The sequence below is a fragment of the Austrofundulus limnaeus genome, unplaced genomic scaffold (assembly GCF_001266775.1).
Source record: "Austrofundulus limnaeus strain Quisiro unplaced genomic scaffold, Austrofundulus_limnaeus-1.0 Scaffold2217, whole genome shotgun sequence".
NCBI classification, from domain to species: domain Eukaryota; kingdom Metazoa; phylum Chordata; class Actinopteri; order Cyprinodontiformes; family Rivulidae; genus Austrofundulus; species Austrofundulus limnaeus.
The window spans coordinates 1-13,718 of NW_013954619.1; the positions used below are offsets into that span (position 1 = coordinate 1).

The 13,718-nt window shown below is 37.9% G+C and overlaps 2 protein-coding genes across 2 annotated transcripts in view; both read left to right on the plus strand.

The window, feature by feature from the left end:
* Window positions 1-825: 825 nt before the first annotated feature.
* On the plus strand, window positions 826-6,372 carry LOC106537264 (5'-AMP-activated protein kinase subunit gamma-1). The gene is made up of 13 exons (XM_014034651.1): window positions 826-918; window positions 2,046-2,097; window positions 2,189-2,289; window positions 2,364-2,445; window positions 2,541-2,599; window positions 2,721-2,766; window positions 2,839-2,893; window positions 2,985-3,111; window positions 3,256-3,421; window positions 3,518-3,555; window positions 4,414-4,560; window positions 5,267-5,366; window positions 5,507-6,372. The coding sequence occupies exons 1-12, from the start codon at window positions 910-912 to the stop codon at window positions 5,363-5,365; spliced, it is 981 nt and encodes a 326-aa protein (XP_013890105.1). The 5' UTR covers window positions 826-909; the 3' UTR covers window position 5,366; window positions 5,507-6,372.
* The window catches only part of LOC106537265 (5'-AMP-activated protein kinase subunit gamma-1), a gene marked incomplete at its 5' end in the record, with an annotated part of 19,728 nt that continues 8,752 nt past the window's right edge, over window positions 2,743-13,718 (plus strand). Inside the window, 1 exon segment of the mRNA XM_014034652.1 lies at window positions 2,743-2,766. Within this exon segment, the coding sequence (XP_013890106.1) occupies window positions 2,743-2,766 (24 nt within the window).

The window sequence follows — 13,718 nt, forward strand, 5'->3', positions numbered from 1 at the left end:
ATCTCTCTCTCTCTCTCATCTCTCTCTCTCTCTCATCTCTCTCTCTTGACACCATGGGTGCAGGTGTTGTACACCTGAACACCGTTATTCCCTTGTGGGTCAAAAATAATTCAGAAATCTTGCTGTAAACCATTTTGTAAATAAATAAATAAATAAATAAATGTTATTCAATGGTTGTCTTAATTTTGCTGCATTGCTTGGGTTGATAAATGTAATTATTTTAGGTTCCAAAAATAGGTATTATGACTATAGTCTCACCTGGCAATGAAAATATTATCAAATTAGTATTAAAATTGACTTGAACTGGTTTTTGCTGTTGAGAAAAAATGTTGGTCACAAAGTTGGAATTTTTACCAAAATATACAAAGAAAATTAAAATGTGCAACAACATTGTCATGCATTTTGTGATTGAACACACGTTTTTGTAACACAAACCTTTAAACTTTGAATCAAACATTCCTGCTTCACTTACTGTATGTGCAAAATAACCCAAATACAAGTTGGGTAATGTGCATTCGAGTGCAAAGGATTGCACATTCAGGTGTTTACATTTCAAACACACTGAAGATGCGTGGGTCAACACAGTCAGTAAACAAAGTTATAAAAAAATCTCCAGACACTTCTCCTCCTGGTTTTCATGAGACCGTGTATTTTTTGKGGGAAATACTTAAAAAAAAGAGGAAAGTGAGTTCTTGCTTTAATCTGCAGCCGCTAAATGAAATGCGCATGTGCTTACGGTAATAATCGCAAAATAAATGTTTTTTTTTTTGTTTTATTTGTTGTTGCGATAGTACCACAGTTATTACGGTAAACCACAGGGCTCAGCGGAAGAGGATCTTTCGTGGCTTTGTGAGGTCGGTCGGGTCATTTGTTCACTCTGTTCAAGAAAAACTACTCAGTCAATGGGACATGGAGTGTGTGAGTAAAATTGCTTGCTSTTACATATATGTTATTTTAAACACAGCTTTTAAAACAGCGCGAATTTCAGAAACACGCTATCGTTAGCCGCTATTGCTAATCAGCGAGCTAATTGTTAATAGTTTTGGAGCTAATTGTGTCTGAAAGAAATGCTAATTCAATTACTGTTTTTAAGACAGTTTGTGATTTTAATTGTGCTTAGCGAAGTTTCATCTAAATAACTCAAAAATAAAGGAATAATGGCCTGTGCCGAAATAATTAAAAAGTCACATCTTAACTCTGTGAGGTTAGCTAGCAAGCTAAAACACAGTCACCTTTTTTTTTTTTTAGTTTCAGGATGGTTTTGATGAGTCATAAATTGTAGTGGTACAGTGTCAGCGGACGTGGTTGCAACAGCCAGGACTAAAAAGTTTGATGTTTAACTAGTTTGTTGACTCATGTCGGTATAAAGTACAAAGTTAGCTGCGTCCCTTYAAGTCATAAAAAGCGTTTTTGTATCCTACGTGACTTACCGTGGGTTTCAGTGAGGCTGTCAACAGTGGATCAATAGTTTTAATTTAGCTAGTTTGTGACGAGGTTTCCCTCAGTAGTTGCTCAATAATATACAAAGTGCAGGGATTTTTGTACCACAAACAATTTAAATACTGTAAGATAAAATGTTGATAAAACGGCTCCTGAAACCCTTAATGGTTTAAGCTTATTCTCTTATTTAGTCATCGTCTACAAACCTATATTTTAGTATTTCCATTGTTAACAATAGGCAGTAAACAGAACTGGAAATGTYAGGGATGAAGATGTTGAGGTTCTCCTTAGGACAAAGTTGGATAAGATGAGGAATGAAATCATGAGAGATACAGCACAGGTTGAATGAATGGGAGGTCATGTCCAGAGGAGGGACAGTGGGTATATTGGTAGAAGGATGTTAGAGATGCATGGATATATATGWATATATGGATGCAGCTGAGGAAGACTGAGTGAATAGACAAAAGGAATTTAGTTTAATATATCTAAACTAAAAACCAACCAGGACTAGCAAAATGCCACGGTAACTGGCCTTTCTCCACAGGACTCCCACAAAAATAAAATTTTTAAAGCCCTAATTTGAACCATAATGGTATTTTTTTCAGATTTCAGTAACTTTTGATGATCTCGAGGGCAAAAAGGACCCAGTTTTTGAAGGTAAATAAATCATTTGTTAAGTCTTTTTAGGGCTAGATTTAGAAACACTTTTCAAGGAGTGTCCTCATTTGGATTTTTCTCGTTTTGTCAGACCGAGACAACAATGTCTACACCAGGTTTATGAAGTCCCACCGCTGTTATGATCTTGTACCTACGAGTTCCAAATTAGTTGTATTTGATACTTCACTTCAGGTAAAACAAAGTCTCATGTATAAATAAAAACTGCTCCACATGCGTTTGAATCATTTGTGTAAATATTTTTCCAGGTGAAAAAGGCGTTCTTTGCTCTTGTTTCCAATGGGGTAAGAGCAGCACCACTGTGGGACAGTAACAAGCAGTGCTTTGTGGGTAAGAGTGATTTTAATTTGCTTTTGTTTTATACAAATAAATGATACCCTTATTAAAAAATGTCTTTATTTTCTGCCTCTGCTCTGTCACTTCAGGTATGCTAACCATCACAGACTTCATCAACATTCTTCACCGTTACTACAAGTCTCCTTTGGTAAGATGTTTATGGTCCTATAGTTCTAATACTCGTTTGTGATCTAAAATACAAAGAGATTTTACCCAATTTTAATTATTTTTTTAGAACTTTGAGCTATTTTCTTACTGTCAAATTTTAGGTTCAGATATATGAGTTGGAAGAACACAAAATTGAAACATGGAGAGGTGAGAACATTAAATAACACACAGAAATTTCTTCTTTTGTTTGTTGGAATTAACTCATTTTTCTCTTATTAGAGTTGTACCTTCAAGACTCTTTCAAGCCTTTGGTTTGCATATCTCCCAATGCAAGGTAAGTAACAGTACAAGCATTTGTCTCATCTTTGGCTATGTTCACACTGCAAGCTTTGATTCCTGTTTGTTTCTCTCCTGCTGTGCCACAGTTTGTATGATGCAGTTTCATCTTTGCTGAAGAACAAGATCCACAGATTGCCTGTAATTGACCCCTTGACTGGGAACACGCTGTACATTCTCACACACAAGAGGATTCTTAAGTTTCTGAAGCTTTTTGTAAGTTCATGCATTAATCATATTAAAACATATTTTCATTGTTTTATGTTTGTTGTAATAATGCTAAAGCAAGAAAAACATACCAAAAAAACCCCACCAGTTTTTCAACATTTTCATTGAGTCTTTGCAACCTTTCGTGTTTAGATATCAGAGATGCCGAGACCCGCTTTTCTAAAGCAAACTTTAGAGGAACTGAATATCGGGACATTCCAAAACATAGCGATGGTCCGTGCAGACACACCTCTGTACACTGCGCTGGGTATTTTTGTTGAGCAGCGAGTGTCCGCGCTCCCTGTTGTGGATGACAAAGGTACGTGGACCAGTTGAAATCTTTTCTATGTAGGTTTTGTTTTAATAAACAGAAACCGCTTGACTTTTTTTCTTTTTTGTAACTTCTGTCTTGCAGGTCGAGTGGTGGATATATACTCAAAGTTTGATGTTATAGTAAGTAAAACTCTGCCTTTAACTGGTTGCATTAACAAAATATTATCCAATAGTAACAAAAAACATAATAAATGACATTTACGACAAGAAAATGAGGATAATTCTTTATTGCAACGCGGCCTTATCTTTTTGCAGGTTTTGCTTTTTCAAACTGACGCATGCATAAAAAGCATTTTGTGAGAAATAGWTTGTTTAAACAAACGTTTTCTTCAGAGCATGTGAGCGTCACTGGTGGTGCAGAATGAGGGCAAGCTGGAATATATCCTCAGAGTGAAGAGAAGCATTTGTAGGATTGAGAAATCCCATGCGGAGCGTCAGACTCCTACTGATAACTTGTCTGGGAGAAATGTTTCCTGACTTTAGGTCACTGGCTCAAGTGTTGTAAGTGTAGCAGCAAAGGGAGGATTCAACCTTTAACACAAAATTAAAACAACCAGAAGTTATCAGTCAAGACAAAAAATCATGTTTAATTAATTCACTTCAGTTTATATTTTGATAATTTGCAATAAAAGTCACCTCAAGGCGCTGTACAAAATTCTTATAAAATTCCAATGAGTAAAAATGATCTATTTAAGTAAGCCAGCAGATTGTGTTGAACCTTCATGTTGTCACRGTCTCCCATCCTGAGTGGCACATTGGCAGCAGTAGAAAAGGAAATAACTCCCTTTGAACAGGAAGAAACTCCAGCAGAACCGGGTTCAGGGTGGGCAGCCAGGGAGGACAGAAAAGACTCAAACTCAGARTAACTGAGAGAAACTCCTGTTGAAATCTGTTTTCTTTTAAGTTTTTCTGTTGTTTTGTGATTATATACTTGTGGTTTAAAAAAAGCGTCATTCATTAGGTTCTTCTTTGTAACAGAATCTGGCAGCAGAGAAGACGTACAACAACCTGGATGTGACGGTGACCAAAGCCTTGAAGCACCGCTCTCAGTACTTCGAGGGCGTGTTGACCTGCAACAGACACGAGACCCTGGAGGCTATTATCAACAGACTGGTGGAGGCTGAGGTGAGAAATGGATGTCTGTGTAACCTCCTTTAACATTGCACAAGAAAAGAAACCTGTACAATCACTAGTTTTTGTGTGGTGGATTTAGATAAATCTGCTCTGGCGGGCTAAAATGGGTGGAAACAGCCAACCTTTTATGTGTTTGTRGTTTTCCACATGGCAGCAATAAAATGAAACACTAAACTGTAAATACAGCAGAGTGAGTTTTAAAGTTTGCCTGATGAGGGTTACTTTAATCTTTTTGTTGTGTAAAGTTGATTTCAGTGACCCAGTTGAAAAAACAATCAAAAGAAATGGTGTTATTTGTTGTAACGACTCAGGATTGTCCTCAGTGAAGACAGAAATGTTACTGAATGTATTTTAACTCTAGATTTATGAGTAACTACAGAACTCTCGCAAAGATCACAACTTTTTAGTTTTATGCAATGAGGAGTCATTTCTATTCAAATGGAATAAGCCCGACCCAAAAGGCTGATCTTTGTTCTAATTCTGTGATTAATGAAGATTTTAATTTGTGAAATTAAAAATAATGCAAACTAGATTAATGCTGTGTCACTTTTTTTGAGAAAGATCTTTATACATTTAACACAGTTTTGTTGTTACACCATCAGTATCTAAGAACTGTTTGCCACTTTTATATTTTTCTCCAGTGTTGAACAGAGCTGAGAGTAACTGAGATGTTTTTTTTTTTCTCCGTCTCCTCCAGGTGCACAGACTAGTGGTGGTGGACGAGCATGAAGTGGTGAGGGGCATCGTTTCCCTTTCAGATATCCTCCAGGCGCTCGTGCTTACTGGCGGAGACTAGGGTAAATACAGTCAAAAACTTGAGAAGCTTACTCGTTTTGTTTTTCTAAAAGTTGCCACGTAATACTTGTAGCAGTAAAAAACATTTGAATAATTTTCAGTTCTCAAATCTTTCCATTAATGAAGATAATGTTCTTGACAGGCACAAACTGAGGCAGGAGTTCAGAATAACCTTCAGGAAGAAACTACAGCAAAAGGAGGCATGTGGGAAAACAACTACAAAAGCACAATGGAGATAATTTTCATCTTCTTTTATGCTTACATGGGAAGACTTCTCTGGAAAAACTGTGAAGTTTGTTTAGCAATGCAGCAGCTTGTAGCAGGGCAGGAAACAGAAGCTTCTTTAAATCGAGCCTAATTCCAAACCACCATCAGTCTCAGAGAGATTTGAAAGCTGAAGCTTCTGCAGAGGTCAGTCAGGGTAATCCAGCATCGTTGCCACTCCTGCTTCTGTTGTGACTTGTTTCATGTGATTACACACATGCTCTTTAACTACCTTATGAAGTGAAATCAGCATTTCATTTCCATTTTAGGGCTGAAACCTCCAAACAAAACATTTTGTCTAAGAGCAGTGTCAGACACATGAAGAGTAAGTAGTGTGTCGTTCTGACGCCTCAGCTGTTTTCTTCAAGGCCTGTTCTGTATACGCTCATTTAAATATGTTATTTATCTGAAGTTATTTTGTTCATTTAGTTTGTTTCATCAATTCAGTTTGAAGAATTTAACCATCAGATTTATGTACTCGTTCACTTAGCTAAGCCATTGATTAGTTACTCAGGTATTTATTAACCATTTAGCTTAATGTGTTGTTATAATTAACACTTTGGAAACGTTTGAAAGTTGTGTTGGTTATGTTTAAAAATAATGACGTGAAAAAGGTATGACCATGGTCTGAGTTCTGTAGATTTTTGCACCTTTTGGATTCCAAACATGTTTTTTGCCCCAAAAACCAGAATGTTTATTTTGCCTTTTAATATACAATACAATACATTCTGTTGTGTAGTTACAGAGCAGTGTTGTTTTTGACTGCCATTTTAATTTTACTCTTAGTCTTAGTTTTTTTTAAACAAAAATACTTCTTAGTTTTAGTCAGTTTTAGTCACTTCTATATTTAATGGTTTTAGTCGAGTTTTAGTCGACGAAAGCTTAAAAAATTGTTTAGTTTTAGTCTTAAAAAAAGACAACATATTAGTCTTTACAAATTAATTTCAGTAATTTGTGTTAACATTTGTGAATTTTTGTTACTCTAAAAAATGTCCAAAACAAAAACATTCTCACTTTGTGGCTTTATGTTTCAAAATTTGCTAAAGTGAAAATACACATGCCCAATATTATAAGCAATAAAGGGGAACACACAKGTTCAACTCAAACTTGTCAGCCAGGACGATGAAGATGCACCTTATTTATAAAAACAGACATCATGCAGTCCTTAACTTAGTTAGTAGACTATTAAAACTTGTGCAAACGAGTGTTTACATGCCCCAGGCTTTTATTCAGAACAGAAGCACTGACATGCGCAGTTGCTAACTCCCCCCAGCCAAAAAAAAAAAAGTTTTACTTTCGTCATGAACGTAAACAAACAGCTTCTGAGCGCTCAGAATGGACCTGCGACAGCTTTTAATGGTGGAGAYGTTACTCCCTGGTTAAACTACAGGTGATGGACGGACTTTTTTTTGCGAGGCAGGACAGGCTGTTTGTCTTCCTTCTTTACTTGATGAGAGGAGGAAATGTTCTGTGTTGTTGTGTGTGCGCGTGTGTGTAACAGCGCTGCTGTCCCTCCCTCCACTCTGCATTTTAAATGATTAACAGACCACCGACTAACATTTTCGTCCAGTCTTGTCTCGTCAACGAAAACTCACACACGTTTCGTCTCGTCTTAGTCATCAAAGAGCTATGTTTATTTCGAAACCGTCATCGTTAACGAAAACAACACTTGTTACAGAGCAAAGTGACAACCAGGGAGAGAACTGATCAGAAACACAGACAAACCTGATTAAATGACTGTTAAAGAAAACTATTAAATCTTCAGTGTTTTGTTTGATTGCTTATGTTTTGTTTGACAGGTTTTGCGTTGTGTTGTCATGTTTGACTCATTGTGAAACTGATTGTACTCATTAATCTTTCCTGCTTATGGCCCGTGTTTTTTATGTTTGTTTTATCATGCCAGGGTTCTTATTGGTTCAGTTCTAGAAAACATCTCTTTTTATTTTCCTGGAAAACAAGTCCATTGCTCTAAGGTCAAAATAACAATGAATGTGTTTTGTTTAGTTACTGTCATTAATGACAATCAACATCAGATATTTTAATTTTTTATTTAGCTTTTTGTTCATTGTGTTTCGAGGTCTTAATCACTAAAGCATCAATAAACATCAGCATAGTTTGATTTTTCCATATTCAAAGTAAAAAATGTTAAATTAAATTTTTTCAATTTAATAGTTTTTAGTATGCATCGCAACTCAATTTTAAAACAATCAATAAAAGTTTATGAAACATCTTCATTTTTTAGGGCTTGGACAGGTAATAAAGTAAAAACCGACACTACAGAAAAACAACTTCACATTTACAGTGTTTACTTGTAGCTCAGATATTATTCTTTAGAATGATTCATCTCAGTTTCTCTCAGGGTTCAGAGGAAAGGTATTTTTTGCACAGATATTACCCAGTAGAAGAACACGCTGTAAGCTGCTGATGTGGTTTGTGTCAACACTCTCACCTTACCCACACCCAGCTGGAGATCTTTCTGAGAACTGTGTGTTTTACTGGCGTGTGTGTGTGGTCAGCAGCAGCGGTGTGAGTGGCAGATGAAGCTACGCACAAACAATACCTGAACAGATTTACATACAGCTGAAGAAACAGGTCCCCTCATTTCCTGGAAGCATAAAAAAATGTAGACGAACAAAACAAGTTGACTCGTATTAAATGCTCAAACTTACAGCAGCTCATTAAAGCTCCTGTAAAGTCATGGAGGTGTTATATTCTATAAAGGTTAAAGGGTGTTCTGGGATATATTTTAAATATACTCGCAAGAAAAGGACGTCTTTCATAAAAATCTCATTAACACCAGTTTCTGTTGGGGTCAACACTGAAAATTCAGTTAAATAACTTATTTTCTAAAAGATGTGACCATTTCACATTAGATCATTCCTAATTAAGCCTTGATAATTTATTTAATGGTTTGATTTTGTAGGACCTTTTTTAATAAACAATTTGTCCCATAATATAGGTTTGCTCCGTTTCATATTTTAAAAGCGAAAGCCAGATCATAAACTGAAAAGAGAATTTTTTATCTCAGGTATTTCAATCAAAACTGATGTTTACTGTAACAGTGCTCAGTGCTGCCACCTGGTGGTTGTTTTATTAGTTAAATAAGCTTTGGCCATTCAGCTTAGGTTAAACTGAAAATTTGATTAGGATCAAATCTTTAATTTCTAACATTTAAATATTTATTCAACATCTTTAGTTGGTTTTCTTATTTGTGCTGTCAAGCTATGTGTTAAAGCTACAAACTGAATAACAATGTAATTGAAGCGTTCCACTTTAAAAGTTAAAATTATCTTCAAAACCTTGTTTTGGCTACTATTTTTAGCCTCATTCATCATATTCAGCTCAGTGCAGGTGTTCTTTTCCCTTGAACAGATATATAAACTCTAACTCTGACATCTGTCCCCAAATCACCTTCACACTGGTTTGTGAAGCTGAGTGAGAATTTTAGCAGCTGATGATCCTGTGTTTGATTGTTTCCTCAGTAGCAGGGTAGGTTTATACAACCATAGCTGAGCTGATGCACAGCCTTCTCGAAAACAATTGTCAAGAAACCCAAGAAATTATATATTTAATGCAACACATTAAACTCAAATGATAAAGCCATATGTTTTAAAATATTCAAATCTTGACTATAAAGAACAAATCTGTGTCCTGCTCTTTTTTTTTGTCAGCTATGCAGCTGTGAACATTTTTTTGTGGAGTACCATTTAACACATTTCAGTTTCATCATTTTTAAAATATTTTTTCCCTAAAAAAGTCACAAAAGTTGCACAAGATTGTAAATAAAGTTGCTGCTGTCATACAGGTCAAACAAGGGCCTGTTTTACTGTRTTATTTTACGTTTAAATTTACTAATCCCTCCATCCAGGTTCAACAACCATCAAACATCCTTCTTTCTTTCTTCCTGTTGCTCCCTGTATGTCCACATGGGTGGTTCCAGTTTCCCCTTTCCTTTGTTCTTTTTCTTCTTTTCTTTCTTTGGAGTTGAATCCGAAGGCCTGTCCACACTAATGTCTGGGACAGACCCAGCGGGGAAGACACTGTTTCGTCTCGCTAAACTGCGAGGAATGAGTGTGGAGGTCAGGGAGAGGATGCTGCCTCTGCGTTCAGTTTCAGGGCAGCATAAGCCAGAAACTGTCTCCGCAGGGCGGGCCGAGGGGCAGGCGTTTGACACGCAGCCGTTGCTGTGGCGCACCGATTTCTCCTCAAGCTCCTTCGGAGGGAGTTTCCTCATCAGCTCCTGCACGGTGACCCTCTTCTTCCCCAGCTCAGGAGGGCTGGTGGGGCAGAGCGCGCGACACCCCGTAGAAACCAGAGGGCTGTGGACGCTGGTGGTCATGCGCACCATGTGGTCCATGACCCCGTCGTCCTGGGGGTCCTGCGGAAAGCTGAACCCAAACGTGTTTTTGATCAGCAGTGTGAATTTTTCCGTGGGGCTTTTCTGCGCCGTGGCTTTGGCCACYCTCTGCTTGAGCTCGGGCCACTCGGGAACGTAGCTTTCACAGAACTGCTCGGCTTTCGGGCGCGACGCCAGGCGGCGCAGACGGTGGATGACCTCAAATCGGCCTGTTTTGAGAGCCCAGTCGTGGGCACATGTGCGGCGAGAGGAGTCCACTGCATTCATGGCTGCCCCTGGAATTAAAGACAGAGGATAAAAACAGGACTGAGTGGAGTAATTTCTGATTTTGTTAATAAATAATACATTACACTTATTTAACTTTTCATGTCTGAATGATTCTCTTCCAGGAAAAGTGTCTTAATGACGTGAAATATGTTTCTATTCAAGGTAGAAAAACAGCATTTGGTCCAATTTGCACAAAAATGTATAGTCAGATTTAACTAAAATACCTTTGTGTTTTTTTTTTTTACATTAAAAATGACTTCAATTGAAAAGTATTAAACTGAACCAAGAATCAAAATCTCCAAATCTTATTTTAAGAATCACCTTCAAAGGATTTGAAATCATAGAAACTTGTAAAACACACAATGGGTTTTGGAAATGTGCAGAAAAATACTCCATCTACAATTAGCTAGGATAAGAAGCAATCCAGCTGTCAGGAAGTTAAAATAACTTCAGAATGATCCTAAACCCAACTCATCACCAGTTAGCTGACTTCAGGTATAGAATCCATTTAATGCCATTTAGAAATTGAATTAAAAATATTTTGTTTTAATAACCCTAAGATTTAATAAAAATGCTCTTCAAATGATTGGAAAATGCATAGTTTTGAGTGTATCTTTTACAATTTTGTCCAGGGGAGTATACCACTGTTCCCCCTAGAACTGCTTCACTCCACAGCTGTTTGTTATGAACAGGTGTTCCTCATCACAGTTAGCAGATGTTGGCAGGTATGAGGTAGACTTCTGGTATTCTGTTTCAAACAAATTTGGACCTAAGATAAACAATAATATCAAAGACAAAACTTTTCAAATTWGTATGTGAGTGGATGTAAATTGACAGTGAGATTTGGAAAACCGCACAAGGGGCGCCACCTGAAATCTTACCTAGTGCACCACATTGTCTATGGTTTGCTCTGGCTTAGGTCATATAAGTCACCTAAATAGTATATGCAGAACTACACACTTATCCCATATACTTTAATTTATAGAAGTCCTATGCATAAATCTCAACATAAAATCCCCATTTGTTCTCACCCACCAGCCATTACGAGAGCTGCCACCACGTCACTGCGGCCGGTCATGGCGGCTTTGATGAGGGCCGTGAACCCTCGACAGTCCTTTATTTCCGTGTCGATGCCAGGGTAGTAGTTCAGGAGGTACATCACYGTGTTGATGTGACCTGCAGGTAAGAACACAAGGCTTTACCACYTCCTTCTTGAGATATTCTTACACTTCGGCTGTCAGAGTTCATGAGACGACTCACCTGCTTGAGATGCGATCATCAGCGCCGTGTTGCCTTCACTGTCCTGGTGATTTATGTCCAGAAAAGGACAGTTGTGAAGCTCGTGAACCATATCTACAAAACCACTGAAGCACGCCACCATCAAGCCGTTCTGTTAGGTAAAGTCATGGTACAGCTCCGTCACGTTGCCGATGTTCGAGTTTAAAACGTTTGCCCAAATAATGAATGAAACTCTCACCCGGCCGTTGATGTCCAGCTCCATCACCTCGTCTTTGGTGACCCCCCTCTGCAGGGCTTTCCTGAGAGAGGGACGGTTGTTGCAGGYGCATGCCTGATAGAGAGTCGATGCTTCGCCCCTGTTTGGCGTCTCCCGTGTGTAGAGTGGAAGCACCGAGTCATCAGAAAGGACGCTGTCTGAGTCACAGTCCCTACCTGGTGAAGAAGGGTCATAGTCATCATCAGGGCCTGGACCCAGGTTGGGGTCTTCTTCTTCAGCGGCCATCTTCCAGGAGAGCAAGAGAACTTGGCCTCTTCTWTTCACATCTACAAGAATATCACACATCTATTTGATAAAATATATCACTAATACTCTAGTAAAACAAAGATAAGTAGTCATAATGTTAAGTTAGGTGCTTGGCATTTCTTGAAGGAATACACGTCACCCGCAGCCTCGTRTTGAGAAATAATGGACTTTTAGCAGCTTTGGTCACACCTTAAAACTATGTTGTGTGTTTTTATGCCATGACACTTTCAGAGCATGAGTTGTGTATGACTGTCAGCTACTACCACACCAAACTTAAGCTCAATATCTGCACAACTGACTGATTTACAGACATTTTTGTGTTTGCTAAGGTTGATTATCTGTGGAAAACATTGAATTGCGTTAACTCCAAAAKTTAATYAGTTGTAGATGCACACCTAATGATTATCTAAGAGTTTAATTAAAACATGCACAGTAGTTCATGAGATATTTTGCTAASAGACACAAAACATAGTCAGCTCTGACAATGATTGCTAAAGTTTTATGCAAAAATCTTACACAACGCAAAGCGCTTGGAGTTTATGTTGTAAATAACCTCCTGCTACAACCACACCAAGTTTTAGCAACATTTCTGGAAAATTAACTAAACTAAAACCATGTTAAAACTGTCTAAGTTTAGTTGGCAGGAGCAGCTATCTTGAATTGGATTGACTCCAAAACKTAATTAGTTGTTGCTGTACATCTAATCATTATTTCTTAGACATTTCATTAAWATGAGTCAAGTGGTTCATGAGATATTTTGCTAACAGACACCTCTCCTGCAGTGAAATCTGTGCAAGGCCTCTGAAAGGTGAACCTTTCACTTGTTGACGAGCAGCAGGACTCGGAGATTAGAGCGTTGTTGTGAGGCCCAGTGATGCGGCTTCATGAGCTCAGTGAGCATTTTTACTGAGGAGTAAGTGGATCAGAGTTAAATACACTGCTGAACGTACAGCAGGGACTAAATGAGGAACAGTCCTCATCAGAACTATCTTGGTCACGTGTGTCACTGTTCAAATCCATTTTACTGCTTTCTCACTTTTAAAACAGGGTGTTTGGGATGTCACAGCAAAAATAAAGTTAYAAACAGATGTTAAACCACCATCTGAGGCTCAAATCTATCATCCTTATGTCATTATGAGCAAACTCACATATGAAGCACATGAAGTAAATAAACTTACCAGTAAATGTTGATCACATGTAGCTTAGTGTTTCCCAGAGTCACACATCTGTCATTGTGATCAGATGACTTCTGATTTCTTCCATGATGGATGCAGAGCAGCTGCCACARTTTCCTTCCAGACTTCCAAACATTTCCCATCATGTCCATCATGTCACCCTGAGAGGAGACGTCTTCACAGGGACATCGTTTGTTCACCTTTGCTCAGCTCATCCCACTTACAGCAGCTTTAAAAGAGAGGATTACTCCCTGCTCTACTCATTTTCAGTGTTTTTATTACAGCTCCTGTGTTTGTGTTTGGATCCAAATTCAAGGAGTTTTCTCAAATCCCACACCACGATCCATCTCTTGTCCTTTTTTTTAATTAGTTGATATTGATTTTTAATGATAGGACTCTCCAGGTTTTCTTGCGATCCTTATTAAAGTATAAAGGAGACAAAAAAAACCATTAGAAACAAACTCCAATGAAAGAAAAAAACATTTTGATCTTTCCAAACTGATTAAATTATTATTTATTTATGCAATAT